Here is a 19,582-nt window from a genome sequence, read left to right as displayed (position 1 = left end):
TTGAGACTCCTTCGGGTAGTGATAAAGCGGGATATCACATCCAAACTCTTCTTCTTCTTCCCATCATCCCAGACCACAGGCCATGATAGCAGGGAGTGATTGGAATTGGAGACAACAATATCTAAAGAGCCACAGTAATAAGTTTTGGAGTCAAATGAAAGTTGTGTCCTGTTTTAATCCCAGTATTTTGTAGTCCTCTCTTTTAACATTTACAATAAGGCGCTTATGATTATCTTTGCAAGATAGTGCAAAAATGGTTTTCTTTTTAAGTATTGCTTCTTAAATTGTATCCCATTGAATGATGCTAACCTATCTTTCTTGGTTTAAATATTCAGCAATTGACATATTTCAGTCCATAGAAGGCTTAAGGGCTTTCACAGAGTTATCCATAAAAAAATTCTGGTGAACAAATAAATCGAATGAAACATACTTAGACAGCACTTGAATGTTCTGTATTGTGAAAGTTTTAAAATCTATCCTTTTATTTCCTTTCAATTTTTTGAAATATTAAAGTTCTACCTGCTCACTGCTTGCACGTAGCAGCTCTGCAATGAGACAGAATATTGTGTTACCTAAAAAAGCTAGGAACTTTGCCTAAGTGACTATTTGAAACATCAAAAAGTTATTTATCATACTGAACTACTAAGAATGCATTTTACCTATAATGGAAAATACTTCAGAATAGCAAAATGAGAGAAGAGAATAGATGTTAGAACTTTTACAATGCAGAAATTCAACAGAAATTCATTTATTTGTTTGTTCAACCAGAAGGTTTTATGGATAATTTTGTAAAAGCACTTAAGCATCCTATGAGATGAGGAAGATAGATTTCTGAACATTTCACTGGGGAAAATAAGCTATTGTCATTCAATGGGATATAATTTAAGAGGTGACAGTTTAAAAGAAAATGATGGATGCATTGATTTTCAAAGAAGATCAGGAGCACTTTATTGCAAATGGTAAAATCCTATGCTGGGGTTCCAAACAGTAGGGTTGCCATATCTTGAAGAGCAAAAAAGATGGCAGCCCGAGGCGCTGCTGGCCTGAGCCAGGGAAAAAGGCACACGGGGCGACTGAACCCATGCACCTCTTTTTCTGGCTCGGGTTGGCAGCTTCTGTGGCATGCAGAGCAACCCACACCCGAGCCCAAGCCCAAGCAAAAAAAATTAAAAAATGAATAAAACCCCCCAAAACCCTGACATTTCATTTTAAATTTTAAAATCCCCCCAAGGACATGTCTGTGATTTCCCAGACGTATAGGTAAAGGTAAAGGGCCCCCTGACCATTAGATCCAGTTGTGGCCGACTCTGGGGTTGCGGCGCTCATCTCACTTTATTGGCCGAGGGAGCCAGCATACAGCTTCCGGGTCATGTGGCCAGCATGACTAAGCCCCTTCTGGCGAACCAGAGCAGCACATGGAAATGCCATTTACCTTCCCGCCGGAGTGGTACCTATTTATCTACTTGCACTTTGACGTGCTTTTGAACTGCTAGATTGGCAGGAGCAGGGACCGAGCTGTGGTTTAACCCACAGCGCCACCCGCGTCCCAGATGTATGGCAACCCTATAAAACAGGCCACAACGTTTAATTCTTAAACTTACTCCTAGGACAGAGATAGTGGCCCGGTGGCCATTCCTATGCATTGGGACTCCAACATCCATCTATCCCAGCCATTGTGGCCTGTGGTCTGGGCTGATGGGAGTTGTAGTTCAGCAACATCAGGAGGCATATCATAACCAAAGCCACATTAGACCTCTAGGACTAAGTGGATTTATTGTCTTGAAACCTATTCTATTATATATTTTTATTCCGCTGAAGGATTCAAGTGCCACCTGCTTGTTGCTCGCACATGATGACAGCTCTACAGATAATGACACAGATTATCGTGTTACCTAGAAAAGGCACACAGCTTTGCCTAAGTGAAAACTTGGAACATCACCAGTCTGTAGCACTGATCATATGAAATTACAAAGGATGCATTTTATTTTACCTACAATGGGAAAAGGGAGGGAGACAACGCAAGTGAATGTTGCTTCTTTTAAGGCACAGAATTCTTGCTTTGCTCGTTTGGACCTATAAAACTTTGTGTGTTTTATATGAATAACAATGGTTTAAAATATTCGTGTGTAGGTGTATGGTGCTGGCATAAACTGAGAATGCCCTTCAGAATGGAAGTCAGCCACACAAAAACTGCTTTACTGTAACAAAACTCAAGTGATTGTAAAGTTTTAAAAAAGTGCCTAGCAAAGTCATCTTGGTGTTTTTAAAGAAAATTGCTCCAAATCGAAACACTTCTACAAAGATTATGCTACAGTGTATCAGACCCCAAATAAGCTGATGGTTAAAATTATGGCCCTAAAGTGTCTCACCTAGCTGGCTTCAAGGAATCAGCACAAGAGAAAAATGCAGTTTTGAAAGTAATGTAAGACCCTATAATAATATCTTATTCTTCATGATATATTTATAAATTTATAAAATTGCCATTATGATAACATAATTGCTAAGACAATTTAAAATGTTGTATAACAAGATCTCTGATTCAAATACACTGAGGCAGTTCTCACTCAGGTCTCTACTTAAGAAAACAGGAAAATGCCTTCTACTGATTCGGACTGTTGGTCTACCTAGCTCAGTATTGACTACAGTACACTTATGGAAGCAGGTCTTCTGTTTTTTAGGCCGAAATTGTTTCCCAACCCTACCTAGTGACGCTGCCAGGGACTGGACCAAGGACCAATGCTCTATCACTTATTAGAAATCCATGTTTTACCTGCTTTTCAAAAACATCATAAATAATAGCTGTGTCCCAGAGCCAATTGGTCAAATGTTACTGGTTCCATTCAGACAAGCAACTGGTTTGGGGGATGAGGAGCTGATTACAGGATGCTAATGCTTCCTTTTGGACTTGGATAAGAAACATCTGGTTGCCCAGATGTTGTTGGACTCTAACTTCCACCAGCCCCAACCAGTATGGTGAATGGTCTGATGCTTATTTTACTTAAAAGCATTGATAAACCGCTTCATGTTTTACAAATCTCTAAGCATTGTGCCATATAAAAACCACTGGCGTCATTAGAACAAAAATACAACCCAAAACCAATAAAACAGCAGCATATCAGCATATAAAAACAAATTAGGAATTCAAGGGATTGAAACATGGTTCAATCTTCTAGGTCAAGGAAAGCCTGAGCAAACAGATATATCTCTACAAGATGTCTGAAGCAACTGGTGGTTGCATGGCTGAGGGAAGAGTATTCCATAGTACAGGAACAAAAGCAGAAAAAAAGCCTATTTTCATATCACCGCCCTATGATGTTCTGTAGGATCTGGTGTCATGAGTAGAATGCCCTCAGATAATCTAAATGAGTTTACTGCCCAACAACATCTGGAGGGCCATAGATTCTCTATTCCTGTTTTAGGGGAGCTGAGAACCCAAGGTTTTGAGAGCTTATTGTTCAGCTTCACACATTCACCCAGCCTTGAGGGAGCTTATTTCCACCAGTGCTATCACAGTATTGCTCCTGTGTGTCTCTGTGTGTAAAGCATCCATGTGGGAAGAGCAGCTCACATATGGTTTTCCTAGCCAATCAGCAACTTCCCTTCTGGAGGGCTGCCAATCAGGTGGAAGATAGTTATGAGGTTGGTTGTACACAGCACCAGCAGCAAGCATTTCCCACACAGCTGGTTGAACATGTGAAGAGGACCTTTATCTTAATGACCTCTGTTAACAGCACAGTACCTACATCAAATCAGGAGCTTTTAGAAACAAGAGAAAGATCAAAGGAAGAGCTGTCACTTAACTCTCCAAGGCAATCATCCAGGCTTGTTTTCTATTTCCCGAAGGTTTTTTTGGAACATCTTCCCCCCCCCTTTTTTTTACACATCTAACAAGGGAATACCATGAACCTGCATTTACCAGTTATGTCTGAGAAAAGAGCAGCGTAATTAGTCCCTCTGGGATAGATCCACTTAGCACAAATAATTGACAACTGCCTCAGTGGGAAACCAAAAACATTTTTGGCTAAAAATGTCACACAGTTTTAGCTCAGTGTTTATCCTGGGTGCTAGAAAGAGCCATCACCTTTAACAACCACAGTAGCAACACCGCCACCAGCCCTCTTCTCTCACCCATTTGGCTCTCTTTCGCTCACCCATTTGGCATTCTCCCCAGTGAAGAGGGCAGGGCTCCTCCACTTTTGCGGTGCAATTCCAGCAGCTTATCATGTAAGCTGCTCCAGCTGAAATTCCCTTTTTTTAATACAAGCATTAAAAGGGTGGGAACTCTGTCCTCCTTTTCACCCTATCAGAAGTATCATTTCCTCCACTCCTCAGTTTTCCGCTTCCAGCAAGGCCTGGTCTAAGGTGAGCAAACTGGACAAGGACAACGTTCTCAGATTTGAAATTGGCCACAACTTTATTGATTCCAGAAGTAGATAGGATTTGGCTTAAGCATTGGGTTTGTATCCCTCCTTAGTCTCCTAGTGGAGGCAGGCATAACAGGGTCGATCATGGGACCAAGGCCTGCCCCAAGACCCAGGATTTAAAATTGGGACTGGCAAGAACTATCATCCTACTCTGCGTCCAGAATGAGGATTTCCAAACTGTTGGTCACCCATCCCACCATTGCTCCTGGAGGTCATGACCCGTTGTGACAGGCCATAACTGCCACCCACCCCAGGACTGGGTAAGTAGTCATTGTGTACATGCATGCAGGTATTTCTCTGCACAGCCATTAAAAATATATATATATATATATATATATATATATATATATATATATATATCTTGAGGTACAAATTTTCCAATATACTACTTTCAGAAAACAATGTTATTCTCCCCCCTTTTAATTGTTTAAATGTAAATCTCTGCCAGCACCCCACTGGTAAAGTAGAAACTAAGTTGACACAGAAAGGAAGTGGAATGCTCCACTGTGGTGTACACTCACTGCAATGTCACCACAGTAGGGGACAACCACTGGAAAAATGTACTGTTCACATGCACATCACACATATGTGGGTTGAAGTGTAAATTCATTCCATTTTAAAATCTCTCTTTGCATCAACCCTGGCTTGTGAAAAAACAAAACTCAGCAACTCATAGAATCAAACAGGATATATTTGGATTGAGTTTGACATCATGTGTACAAAACTGACAAGGAACAAACCAACATGCAGAGTGCACTGAATACAGACTAAACTCTGGTGTGTGTACACAGCCTTAGTCCTTATTGGGCCTCTTCTGCTGTTTTGACTCCATTAGGGTTTCTTCCCCCATTGAATATTTTATACGTCTGCACAATTTGTGAATCCCCCAAACCTTCTGACACCTCCCTTATGTGCATTGTCATAAAGGGTGCTGTTTTGCTACAAACTCCGTGTGCAAGTTCAATAATACAAAGATGCATAGAGGAGACTTTTGCACCCAAATGATAGGCTCACAGAGCTTTCCCATCAACTAAAATGAATGAGAATACAGTAGTATCTCGGAAGTCGAATGGAATCTGCTCCAGAAGTCCGTTCAACTTCCCAAATGTTTGGAAACCAAGGCACGGCTTCTGTTGGCTGCAGGAAGCTCCTGCAGCCAATCAGAAGCTGCGGAACCCGCGTTGGACGTTCGGGTTCCAAAGAATGTTCACACTCATTTCCAGGCTTGCAGCATTTGGGAGCCAAAATGTTCAACTTGAAGGCGTTTGACTTCCAAGGTACGATTGGAGTCTTGTAAGTAAGGGACACGGTATGTACATCAGAGACTTCATCTGTAAAGCATCTCTGGACCGAGACATTGTTAAATTTTCCTCTGCTTTCTGTAGCTCTTTTATTTCATTTACAAGAGGCAAGAGGGTAACAACACGTTTGGAAAGTTTTAAAACATGAATATGAACTGATGTAACAGGAAAGCATATGCCCATTCTATTCCTCAGTTTAAAGTAGCCAACTGATTCTAATTTAAAATCTTATTATTATTCTACAGCTGAGTTGCTGGAGATTGTTTACTCTTTTCTACCCCAGTCTGGCCATTTTCTAAAATCATGTGAGCTGTGTCAGTGATGTTAAATAGGCCACTATAAAATCTGTAATTCAATGAGGAGGAATTTGGAATCCAGCAGTAAAAGTTATTAAAATGGAAGGGAGTAACTTTAGATTAACATCTGAAAATGGAGGCAAGGCTGGGGGCTTTGTAATTGTCTCACATGCAGGCTTAGAGTCAACCCAGCTGTACTCCAGGGATAATCAATATACAAGGAAACATTATTTTCACAGGAAGCCATGGCCAATTTCTGAATACATTTTATATGCTAATTCTAACAGTCCATCTGCTTTCCCAAAGCTCAGAAGAAGGAAAATTGTGATCTACTGGTAGATCTTGGAGGTGATTTGCAGTAGATCAGCAAGAGGTGGATTTTTAGTTTTACTCATATCCATTTAACAACATCAAAAGCCTCGGGGGGGAGGGGGAATTGCCAAAAAGTAAGACAACTGAGAGGGAAACCAAGCATGGAGTGAGATGAGTTTTGATCCTGAAAACAAATTCTAGAGCTGAGCACATGCTTGGAAGCAGCCTAGGTCTCAACTGAAGGTGTATAAAAGTAAGCATCTCCAAGATATTTTGCTGGTAATGGATAATATGATGCTCCACTCCATGTATAAAAGGCAACTAAACTCAGGGCCACCCCATCTATGAAGCAAGGTGAGGTAACAGCCTCAGGCAGCAAGATATATAGAGACAGTTGTTCCCAATGTAGATCTTTAATCCCTGCTTGTTTCTTGTGTGTTGTTGTTGTTGCTGTTAGTTTCTCTTCCACCCTTCATCCAAGGATCACAGAGTCATTTACAATATAAGAACACATAAATGCATATCATAGTAACAAACAAAAATAATACCCCTCACAAACTCAGTTTTAAAGGCCATAGGTTGTTTAATTAGCCAAAGGACGAGAAGAGGAATGTTTTTGCCTGGCACCTAAAGATATGTAATGAAGGTGCCAGGCAAGCCTCCTGAGGAGGAGGTGTTCCACAAGTGGGGAACCACCTTAGAAAAGTCTCTCATGTTTCCACCCTCCAGACTTCTCTCAGAGGAGGAAAACAAAGAAGGTCCTCAGGTGATGATCACAGGGTCTGGGGTGGAATGGAGTATCCTGCAGAGTAGCAAGTCACACTCCAAAAGTTTGTTGCAGTTCCCCACCACTCTGTCCTCAGTTTCTCCCCACCCACTTAAAATCCCTGCTTCATATCCAAATTTCTCTCTTTAGCGAAAGAAGCATTTTCAGGGTCATGGCAAGCCAATTTACCAGGGGCAGCAGGGGCACCTGCTACCACCCTCCCCCAGGACTGCCAGCAGTCTGTCCTTACTTGCTGGCACCACAGAGAAGCACCTTCAAATCCTGAGAGATTTTACTGAGCCTGTAGCAATGTCTCGTGATCCAGTAACAGAGGTTCAGCTTCAGTCGGTGGATGGCTAAAACCAGGCCTGGCACTCTAGCCAGCTGCTAGCCTAGCCAGATCCCTGTGGTGATGGGTTGCCTGGCCAGACAGCAGCCTCTGACTGCTTGCTTTCTCTTCTGGCATCTTTCACTTCAACTAGGGTTGCCCTATGTCTGGAATTTCCCAGATATAGCCAGAATACTGTAGCCGGAAGCAGTGTCTGGGCGGAAATTGCTGAAATGTCCAGGAAAATCCGGACGTATGGCAACTGATTTTGGAAGTCTAGATTTTGGCAAATCTCCTTAAAAATAGGTAAAACTTTTTTTTTAAAAGGCTCAATAACTTGCCCCCCCAAGAGCTAATCAACTTTCACTTTTTTTACAGAATGCTAAGGATGTCAAGAATTCTGTTAGAGATTCCTTGCCCTCTATGCAGAACTATAATTCCCAAGGTCCTGTGGATACTGCCATAGAGTTAACATTATAATGTTATCCACTGAGGACAGGAAGAGCCCTGTTTTGTATTTCCTTTTCGTCCCGTCCCGTCCCCCACACTATTGATATGCAAGTCTTTTCTTCTTCTTTCTCTCCTCAGTGCTGCCACTGTGACAGTTCAGTCAACTAGAGAGAGTCATGTAATAGCTGTTGTTGCTGGAGTCAAGTTCTGTCACTATTCTTAGAGTACCACACCCTACGGTGGAGGGTTAACATGCTATCCTGTTGATGAGTCATACAGATGACACCAAGGCAGGGCTAGGCTTCTACCTTACTAATTTTAACCAATAAACCAACTTCATTGCTGGAAGGGAAAGGGAAAACAGACAGAATATCTGTGTGATGCATGTGTGTTTCTGCCCCCTTTAACTACTAATTATGATTTAAACTAGTAAGATAATCAACAGGATGAAATTTACTAAATTCCACTAGTTCTGTGTCTTTGTTACTTTGTTTTAGACAACTGGAGAAAACCTTTCTAGTTCAGCAACGTTACTCAAACATAGCATAGCTACCTACATTTGTTTTAAAAGTTTTACTGGTGTTATCTGTGTTTCAAAGATTTTATGTATATTTGGGTTTTTTTAAAAAAAATAGTTTTGTAGGTTTTAGCTGTATTTTATCTACCGTTTTAATGAGCCCTTTGATTAAGTGGTATATTAATCAATTTAAAAATCACAGCTTATATACCATTTGGATGCATGGTAGGGTCAGCTTGCTGTTGGGACAGTTGACTGGTTTGAAGCAGAGATTCTTTGCAAATCGTTGCTCGGTCTCAGTTAGGAATGTAAGAAGGCATCGATTTCCATTCTGCCCATGGTGGTAAAATTCTACATAATTAACTGCATTATTCTGACATTAGGCCACATTGTTTCAGTAAAAAGAAGATTCAGTGCAGATTGGAGGGTAGGAGTCGTCAAGTACACATAATTTATGGACTGAAAACAATTGTGAATACCAATCAGATTCACTGGATTGATTTGCATGCCAGACATAGATGAATAAATGAACTTTGGCAATTTCTGCTCCTATTTTCTTCAGAATTCTCTGACATCCCTAGCCTGATACCAAGTATTTCATTTGCTCTTGTAAAAATGTGTTGCTTTGAAGGAAATCAGTTATATAAGTACAGTGGTACCTCAGGTTAAGTACTTAATTTGTTCCGGAGGTCCGTTCTTAACCTGAAACTGTTCTTAACCTGAAGCACCACTTTAGCTAATGGGGCCTCCCACTGCTGCCAGGCCTCCAGAGCACGATTTCTGTTCTCATCCTGAAGCAAAGTTCTTAACCCAAGGTACTATTTCTGGGCTAGCGGAGTCTGTAACCTGAAGCATATGTAACCTGAAGTGTATGTAACCCAAGGTACCACTGTAATTAACAAGTAGCTTTGGAAGGTGGAGGGTATGTGTAAAGTTTTTTCCCATATCCAGGGTGAAGTCCAAAGAGTTGAGAGTGATGTGTGCTCCATGTGAATTTGATGCCCATGCCTACGTGATTTCCCTCCTTGGATAAGACACTGGAAGCATAAGTCTCAGGTGAATGAGGCAGTTTTTGAAATTACCAGCATTTTACAGCAGCAGGGCTGGTTTCCAGAATTCACTTATCACCACATAGTCCAGACTTTCCCATATCCTCTTCCCCAGGCTCCTCCTTTTCCTTTTCATCAGTCAGCTAATGTTCAGATGTAAAGCTGGGCTTGCCCATCTCTTCCTGAGAAAGCACCACAAAAATCCAGTCCATCGTGGGCTGCAACTTGCATTTTTAGCAAGGAATGCTATTAAGATGTCTCAGTTTACTTTCAGCATGAGCTTCCCACTTAGCAGAGCACCTTGCAATAAACACCCTGGTCCAAAATAAACAGCATTCATTCCTATCTATCATTTGCACAACCTGGGGATGTTCAGTTTGAACTGAAAGGCAGTGAACTTTGACTTCTCCTTCAGCCAAGGAGTGTGGTGCTACTTGAGGTCAGTGTACCTTGTCCTACCCAACTACCAGAAAGAAATAAGATACATTTGCCTCTAGCCCTTAATGAATCAAGTTGTGACACATCTATCAGTGAAGTTGACCAAGCTGCCAACAGAAGTTGACTAAGCTGCCAACAGATAGTAAGAGAATGATTAATCAAAGCAAGCCAGGAGTGTCTATGGCATTCTGAAACTTCTTTCTGTAAGGAAAGTCAACATCATTGTTGCTGTACTGATAATCAGAGACTGGCATTAAAAGCCTTTATCTAATGTCAGTCTCTCATTCAGATGACTCTGTAATGCTTCAAGCTCCATCAAGTGGAAACAGTCAGGGATCATCTTATAAAGCTGTATTATAGAACAAGATCCAGATTGTGAAGTAGTCTGAATTCAAATCTATTGCTTGGTGCTGATCTCAGAAGTACTGCAGCTACCTTGAAATTCAGTCTGAAATTAGACTACTTACTGCAGACTCATAAGTAGCTACACACTTAGTCACCTGTGATGAGCAAAACCATCCAAGTGCCACAAATTACAAGTTCTCACAACTTAATCCATGGGTCTGCTATTCTGCAAAGATTCAAGAGTAAAATCACATCAGTCCACAGATTTTCTGCAACAGCTATGTGGTTAGAATACACTTATTATGGCAGCTTTCAAAGATTTTCCCCCATGGACCACCTAAAATTGCTGGTGGTACAGTACTGGTGGACCACCGATTGATTTTTCTGCTTCTTGTAGCAATTGCAATGTGCTGAATTAGGTGTTGTGGGAATTTCAAGTGTGTTTCATAGATCGTTTCTTAAAGATTGCATTTGAGTGTGTTCAGATTCAAATTGTAATACAATATACAGTAATATAATAAATAAAAGAAGTAATAAAGGAGTTGGACTGGATGACCCTCACAGTCCCAACTCTACAATTCTATGAATCTATGGCCAAGAAATACAATTAAAAATGGATATGACTATCTAATGCAATATATGTGCCATCTTCAATCACAAATCCACCAACATGCTGTGGACCACCTGAATGAAGCTCACAGGCCACTGGTGGCCCATAGACCACAGCTTGGGAATCCTTACACTATAGCAGACTTCTGCTCTCATCATTGAAATCATCTGGAGAAGCTCTTCTGACTGTCTTGCAGTTACAGTAATATTCCATTAGTTTCTACATGAACTCGGGCTTTTTAGAGCAGGGGCATCAAGTAATATTGAAGTCGGGCACCTACAATTCTGTCATCTTGACACCTGTCACAAACATTTCGCCAACCATTTTTTAAAGAGAATTAATAGGAGCCAGTGGTCTTTTGGTTCTGCATTTTATACTCTTACAACGTCTTCATGTACATAGCCATGATTCTTAATGAATTGGCAGCTTATAAATGTTCTTTTAAGTAAAGGCGAATAAAGAGAAGGGAAGGAAATTCATTGATAAGCTCTCACACCAGTGCAACATCTCAAAACATGAAGCTAGCCGCGTGTTGTGGGGACGCCCAACATCTCATGCCATCGTGAAAATGTTTCGGGCTGAGGTGCCAGACGGTAATCTTATCTCCCGCAAGAATCTATTTCAATTTCTCCCTGTGGATATTATATTGGCAAAGGGAGCCTGACATATTTAGGTACGTGAAATTCAGTGCAAAGCGAAGATGGAAAATATGTTTACTGCATGTACTGTATGTAACAAATGTCACACTAAAGATGTGGGGCTTGCAAGTCCGTTTGCCTTTGATCCTACCCCTTCGTATCAATCATCTCCCACCTCTCGTTGGGCCAAGGAAATGACAAAATATTCAGGTAGGGCAAAGCTGAAGCACTGACGCAGCAGCTGTAGTGGTAACATAGAGTACTTTTAAACGAAAGGGCGCATTAAAAGGTGAGGAAGTCTTTGGGGAGGAAAATACAAGCAGTGCTATGGCTAATGCCCTTTACCAGACAGGGCACTCTGTCTGCCTGCCTCTCCTTCCTGAGAAGAGAAAGAATGAGAAACTTGCAGTCACAGTCCTGAAGAAAACCAGCTAAAGCACTGAGGCTCCCCATCACATTTTCCCTCTTGTGCATAGAGCTGTAGTGGATCTGTGCCTGGTCTTCCGAAAACAATTTTTTACACGCTATTGATGAAGGGGCAAGTTGCTACTCCCACTGTTACTTCATGTCTTCATTCACAGCATCAAATAAGCTGTGAAGGAGAAAGGGAGGCAATTGCAACTGGCCTGGAAGAGGTCCTGGAGAACAGTACAACTGAGGAGAAATGGGAAGGAGGCTTCAAATGAACATTCATTTCCTAGGCTTTTCACAGTACAGTCTTTTGCAGGCTTACCCAGAAGTACGTCTCATTGTGTCTGGTGAGGTTTATATCCTAGGTACCTTAAAAACAACCAATTTATGATGGTATCGTTTTTGTGGACTCAAGGCCACTTTTTTAGATGCATGAAGCATGCCCACCAACATGCCCCAAAGGAAAACTGGGACGTGTGTCTTTCAGGGCCAGATCTTGCGGAAGCCAAGTGTTACGTTCTTTCAGGTTGCATCCAGCGGTGACCCGGAAGTACCAGAAAGGGTTACTTCTGGGTTTCACCACTCACGCATGCGCAGAAGCGCCAAATCGCGGTGTGCACCTGCGCAAATATGGCGCTTCAGGTTGCGGACAGGCCTCCGGAATGGATCACGTTCACAACCAGAGGTACCACTGTATTATTATTTTTAAAAGGTGGATGTAAAGAGGCAGTTGACATAGTGTTTCATTTTTGCTTTCAGCGGCAAATAGGTTGCTAGCCCTTAAACTGAAAATAAAAATGGAAGTACCTACTGCAGCAAAATGGGAAAATAAATGTTGGACTTCGTTGCACAGCTTAAAGTCCTATTTTTGCTTTATAATTCAGAATGAAAGTATTAAAGAAATATATTATTGCAAGGTTGGAAAAATAGGTGGACTTACATATAGAGCTGCATTTTTTAATATGTAGGAAAGAAAATTATATAACACGACATAGTAAAGTCTAGGTAACAGTATTGTATGTACCGGTATGTTCATAATGATGTATAGTAGTTTTGTATAAAAGATAGAGAAAATGAACTGATAAATTTGTATATATGATGGAACTCTATGTATACAATTTACTGCAGCATACCAACAGGTCCAGGTATTGACAGGTACGCCTACATCAAGTAAACACTAATTCGAAAGAAGGATTCTAGGTCCAGCCTGAGGGTGGCAGTGGCCTTGTCCCTAGGTTACTAGGTGAACACATCTCTGTGTCAGAACTTAAATAATGTAGCAGAAAAACACCCCATGATAATGGAGAAAATAATCTCTAGGTGAAGGGTTGAGACTAACAGGGCCTCAGACAAAGACTCCTTGAGTAGAATAAAATGTTTGCACTGTTGTCCACAAATGATTTTATTTCTTTCACTGGCATTTGGGGGAAGTTCCAAGTCAAAGCCAGCAAAGTAAAAACTAGCAATTCTCACAGTGAATTAGGAGAAGGCAACCAAACTGATCCCTCAATTGTATTGCCTTCCTTCTCAAGAACGCGATGCAATTTCTAATTCATCATTCGGTGGAAGCGACAGGCAACACAGCTTACCCATTCCCAGGGTCAAGAATAATGCAGCCATTTCATGCTACCGGGAAAACAAATTTGGCAGAAGCAAATTCCATTTATCACCCCGGAGTCTAAGTCAACATATAGCGTAAACAAAAGCAAATCTGGGGAATTTTGGATTCTTCTCTACCTTGTGCAGTATTGGACACATAGTGGAAGGCATGCACCGTGTTGAAAGACTTGCTAAAATATATACAGAATACTTCACAAGATACAGGAGCAGATCTATAGCTTTATCATTTTAACAGGCAACTCCAAAGTACCAAAACGTCTGTAACACCACCCCCATCATTCCAACTGAGAGATAACAGCAGAATTAATTTCTACACACTGTTATTGAACCTGTTAATCTTCAAGGTCACTGACTCGAGGAAGTATCAAAATAGTAACTGGAACGTCTCAGCCATGCAAGAGCTACCGTACTTTGCATTTCTTCCATGTCCTCAACAACTCCAAGCCACCCCATTATTTTAAGGTAAACCACTTGTTACCTTTAGCTTCTCATTCCACAAAGTGTTTCTTGTTGAAGCTTCTGGTTTGTGCTTTCCTAACTCCATTTCCAAGGAAGAGAAGGGATTCAGATCCCACAAAGCAGCGCCTTAGCCGGCTACATGTTAGACACCCTACCACATCACATACTCAAGTTGTGAGACAGAACTGTATCAGGCTGCCCAGGCGATAATTTCTTGTTAGCTAGGGTTTCCATTTATAGACGTAGAAAATTCACAAATAGAACCCTGGAGGGAAGGCAAGCAACTAGCTTCAGATAACAATAAATGCCAGGCTGGCATCAAAAAAGCTGGTTAGCATTCGGCACTATCAGCACCACACAATTTTGATTACCTGGGGATCGTGAAATGAACTCTGCTTAAGGATTCCCTGATGAAACAGGAAGGACCTCAGAGCTACAAGTCTGCAACAGAAGTTCAGACAACAAAATGCCACCTCCCTGGGTAATCTTTGGCTGCAGCCCAGAGGGACATCAAACACCTAAGACATACTTTCCCTAGAAGAATGGTCCAAATTGTTATTTAAAGCTCAAAATCTAGTTTGGGGATCTGGCTTAAGAGCTTTGTTAAGGGAAAAGAGTATTCAGCAGCAGTTTTTCACTGAAATTGTTCAACCCTCCAAACTATGTTTTGAATGTGAGTTTAGAATTTGGTGCTGTCCTCGAGGGCAGCTTCTAAAAAGCAAACGGCCCCAATAAAATATTTGAGGGAGCTAGGACCCCCCCCCCAAAGTTGATGGGCATTGTCATTCAAATGGTGTGTGCGTGCTACATCATGTGATCGATTATGCAGGGTGGGGCTTACCTGTTTAACCCCCCCCCCATATTTTATTCAAGTTGGCACCCCTACTCAGACACCATCAGCATCCACAGGGCAGGATCGAAAGAGCTGCCTGCTTCTGACTCTTTTCCTAACAGCAGGTTCCCCATAACACTTGACGCCACACAACATGTGCGAATATTTTTTGATAATTTCCAAAGCTGTATCGGGAATCATTATGACCACATTGCTCAGTGAAGTAGATGGTAAAGTTTGCGCCACATCTTACAGTACGATGCAAGCAAGTGCACTCAGGCATTATTACAATCAAGCAATATGCAAAACTTTCCACTCTCTTTATTGGGGAGAAGTTGGTTGAAATCTATGGAAATGTGTTGATTACAACTTCAAGTGAGGCAGCTATCAAAAGAGTCATTTGAAGTAGATATAAAAGTGATGGAGAACTGAACCAAAGTAATTAAAACTTCCCAGACGTGGGAGCAATTTCTAGTCTCAAAGTGTCTTATATTTGAATTTTTGGCTAGATAGGCAGATATGCTATTCATTCACTCACAAACGAATTAGCTAATTGAAATGTCCCATTATTCATTGCAGCTGCATGATACCAGTGCAATACCTGAAAGGAGAAGCACGTACAATTGTTAAAGTGCCCACAACTTTCAGAATTTTAATTTCAGGTGTCTTTTAACTGTACTGAAAGAGTAGAGTACTCGTTGCAAAATGGCAGTCTTAAAAATATTTTTTTTCACTCTCTTGTAAAAAGGAAATTATTAATTAAAGGCTCACGTGTGTATGAGCGTGCACACACACACACACACACACACACACACACACTTGCAGGGAATAGAAATAGATCAATAAATTTCAGGAACACCATGAAAATGGAAACTTGCCAGTTAGAAGATGAGAAGCAGATGCTATTTCAAAGTAAGGTGAACGGAGGACAATGCTAATTAAAAGGCCAATTGCAGAGAGAAGCAGACCTTTGAATATGAGTTACTTCTGAGCAAACATATATCAGGACCTTGTTAGTGGGGTTGGGCACTGCTGGATATTTAATGAGAATATAGTAGTATTTTAAGTAAAGGACCCCTGGATGGTTAAGTCCTGTCAAAGGCAACTATGGGGTGCGGCACTCATCTCGATTTTCAGGCCAAGGGAGCCGGCATTTGTCCACAGACAGCTTTCTGGGTCATGTGGCCAACATGGCTAAACTGCTTTTGGTGCAACGGAACACCGTGACGGAAGCCAGAGAGCATGGAAACACTGTTTACCTTCTCACTGCAGTGGTACCTATTTATCTACTTGCACTGGTGTGCTTTCGAACTGCTAAATTGGCAGGAGCTGGGACCGAGCAACAGGAGTTCACCCCGTCGTGCAGATTCGAACTGCTAACCTTCTGATTGGCAAGCCCAAGGGGCTCAGTGGTTTAGACCACAGCGCCACCTGCGTCCCTTGTCTGTATTTCAAGTACCACCTTTTTAACTCTGCTTTTAGATGCTTGAGAAAAGCAATGCCTCGGAATTGCTAGCAAGCTGTAAGATGCAGGCAACCCAAGCAGAAGTCCATTTAACTGAAATGAAAAGAATATGCTTCCTTCCGTTATCCTAATATCCCTCCCACTCTTGGCCTCCTTAGTAATGAGTGTTAGACTGCAAGCAGCTCAAGGCAAGGACTTGTCATTCTGTAAAACACCATGGCACATCAATGGTGCTATATAAATAATAATAAAAAAGATTTAATTCCATTTTAAAAAACGTGTTTTATACTTCAGAACAGGAGTTTAAATCTTAGAAAACCATTCCCAAATCTTTTGAAGGTCACTTCATCATTACAAAACATCTCCCTTTGTATTTGAGACAACCTGTAATAAAACATTTGAGATTTGGTTTACTAGTATTTTATTGAATATGTACAGACACACACGCAAAGCCTTTTGCATAGCATGGGATGCAGGCTCTGATGTCTAGTTAGTTGTAGAAGAATAACCTGGCAGCAGTTCATAGCTGATAAAAGTCAGCAGTCCAATATTAGTAACTCTGCTGGGAGGGGGACCATTCCCTGGCGCACAGAGTGAGATTCCTAGGTTCACAACAACAACACACCCTTTGGTTGCTACACCAACGAAAGCAGGGCTGCCTTGGAAGTGGTTCAGAGCCATCTGGGCAGCAGCTACCAGCCAGCAGGAGGAGAGCATGCCCAGTAGCAGGAACAACTTGTCTGAGGGTGTTTTCACACATCGCACTAAAAGCGCCTGCGAGTCTCTCATGCCCTATTTTTGTACACTTATGAATGCTATTAACAGGGCAGTGAAAAGTGAACAGTGTCATATTTAAACCAAACGTGCGTTCGAGCCTACTAGATGCCAATTCAAAAAGAAATTTTTAAAAATCATGGTGTGTGTGTTTTGTTTTTGTTTTTAATCCCCCATAGCTTCACTCCAGATATTATGATGCCTCAAATTATTAATGTGCAGTAAGCTACATGCTATCATTTAAATAATTTATTTTTCTTTTTGGGTAGGTCACTTCCCTGCTATTTCTTGCAAAACCCAACCTGGCAGTGTTTTGTTTTTTGGACATGAATTTGGATTGTGGGTGTCTCTATGAGCATGTTCATGTTTTCTAGGAATTTGCAAAGGTATAATGTAGTTATCTTTTAAAAAGTCAGCTGCTTAGAGACCTTTTAGGTGGCAAGTGCCTAATACATCTGCAGAAGAAGAGGAACAGATTTTTCGGTGGAAAATGAGGTGCCAGTACTCATATAATGACCACTGGACTGTGGTGCCGGTACAAAATGTTTATCCTGGGCTGTGAAAAAAAGTTTGTGCATACTCTGTACCGGTGAGTACTGTCACAAAAAGCAAATAATAATAATAATAATAATAATAATAATAATAATAATAATAATAATCCCTTAATGCTGTGCTGAATCCTGTCTTCCAATTGCTCAGAACTTTTCTTCCCCTGTCAAAGAGCCTTCCATTTTATTTTTATTTTTCCTCTTTCTTGGGGCACTTAAGAATTTTGGTGGGCTTACCTTATTCTTGTGAGGTGCCTCTGAGCAGTGACTGTGTCCTTCTTTCCATTAAACTTCTTCCATTTCTGTGCAACCTCCTTGGCTGCCTCTACTTCCTGCTCTGAAAAATCCCCGTGGGAGAAGTTATCTCATGAGGTTCTCTTCTCCAAAGCTTTAACTGAAGAATGGGAAGCTGGGTTGGGGAGTGTGTGTGTCTGTGTCCACTGAGCACCTGAGATGGGTACACTCACAAATATTGTACTTGGTACACTAAATTCACTAATATATCTGTTTTTGTGTGCATAGTTTTGGACTATCCACAAGTTTGTCTAATTATTTTTTTGCTGGGAGAGGGCGAGAACAGCACTGTGAAATTTGGAGCTTGCGGATTTTTGAAGGGCAGCTGCATTTCTCTGCAAATAGTGGCTTGATTTCTTCCCCACCCTTAACTCTGGGTGGATGTTCTTACCCTTACAAACATCACAGAAACCCAATAGCAAGTTGACGGTTTGTGGTTTTCTTGTGAACATTTTAAGTATAGCCAATGGTAACTTTCTAAAGTGGAACATGCTATAGCTCAGAATGACTAGAAACATCACGTGTCTAAGAACCACTCTTCCATGATCCTGAAAACACCAGGGATGGTTTTGGGAATGCACTCTGAACGTGCTCAAAGACCTGTTTATTTCTCGTTACATCACATGGTTCGGACACAAAAACATGTTTCTGAGCTGAGGCATGGTGACCCCTTGGCTGAAATTAAACTCTGTGCAGAGAGGTATCCCACTGGAAATGAAACACACTTGGAGAGCCTGCTGTTATCGTCACAGTTCTTCCCTTTCAGCTGGCGTGGAATCGGAGGACGAGGGGGAAGCTAATCTTGTGAGGGATCACAGGCCACATTCCGACAGCGGCACCTGCTGCCATCGCTCTGCAGACAATACTGCTTGCTTTGTAAATACGACGGAGGAGGGCGAGATAACCAGCCATGGGAAATGGGTGGGGGGAAATAGTGTCACATGCCTTATACTAACTAATACTACGTCTGCCTCTAAGGAGCAGAAACACAGGAACCTTGAGTGCTAAACATCCATAATATGTTTTTCAGAGAGGAACCACTTGACCACGGCTTTATGCCAAGCCTTTTTTGATCGACAACAGGCTTGAAGTATGGAATATGCATGCATCTGTAACTGCCTTGGGGATAGAAGGCAGAAGAGTATGCGAAGGAAGATGTCTGACTATGCTTGTAGAAATATGAGGGCCAAACAGAGGAATTCAGAAATAATTAGCTGTGGACGCCCGGGGTGTTCTCAGTTGGAGTAGCTGACAAGGTCAAAATGAGAAAAACACTGGAGCTAAAAGCAGAGTCTCCACCATCTCAGAGGACTGGTGGATGGATGGCTCAGCTTCTTTTATGGATGGTTGTGCAGCTACAAGGCCAGTGCTGGATTTTATGTATAAGCTAAACAAGCTATAGCTTAGGGCCCCACTCTCTTGGGGGCCCCAAAAAAATTTAAAGGGAAAAAACTGGATGTACATTTCCAAAATATAAAATAAAAAACAAATAAAATAAAACCTACATGCAGCAACAGTGTTTTGTGTTGTGTAGGCTTCTATTTGTTATGTGCAAATGGCTTTAGATACCTATTAGATCCATAAATTACCATATAGCATATATTCAACACAAAAAACAGTGACAATTTGTTGTGAACAAATTACAGCTGGACATATAAAGGGCCCCATTACCTTCAGTAGCTTAGGGCCTCATCAAACCTAAATC

At 41.4% G+C, this 19,582-nt stretch overlaps 1 protein-coding gene and 1 long non-coding RNA gene across 4 annotated transcripts in view; one reads left to right on the top strand and one right to left on the bottom strand.

Annotated features, from left to right (window-relative positions):
• MLIP (muscular LMNA interacting protein) overlaps positions 1-14,285 on the bottom strand; it is a 52,253-nt gene extending 37,968 nt beyond the window's left edge. For 2 of the 3 annotated variants that reach the window (XM_081856894.1, XM_081856895.1), the window contains exon 1: positions 13,984-14,275. In XM_081856894.1, coding sequence (XP_081713020.1) covers positions 13,984-14,049 — 66 coding nt within the window. In that variant the 5' untranslated portion in view covers positions 14,050-14,275. Of the gene's footprint in view, positions 1-13,983 lie in introns of all 3 variants that reach the window. The other variant, XM_081856896.1, reaches the window with a different exon arrangement.
• Positions 14,286-16,952: 2,667 nt separating this feature from the next.
• On the top strand, positions 16,953-19,582 carry LOC309339370. Its single transcript, XR_014155250.1, has 3 exons — positions 16,953-17,181; positions 17,305-17,624; positions 18,908-19,582. It is a non-coding gene; the product is annotated as an uncharacterized lncRNA (long non-coding RNA).

Source organism: Podarcis erhardii (genome assembly GCF_964252035.2).
Source record: "Podarcis erhardii genome assembly, chromosome: 3".
NCBI classification, from domain to species: Eukaryota; Metazoa; Chordata; class Lepidosauria; order Squamata; family Lacertidae; genus Podarcis; species Podarcis erhardii.
This window is presented reverse-complemented; position numbering and strand designations above follow the sequence as displayed.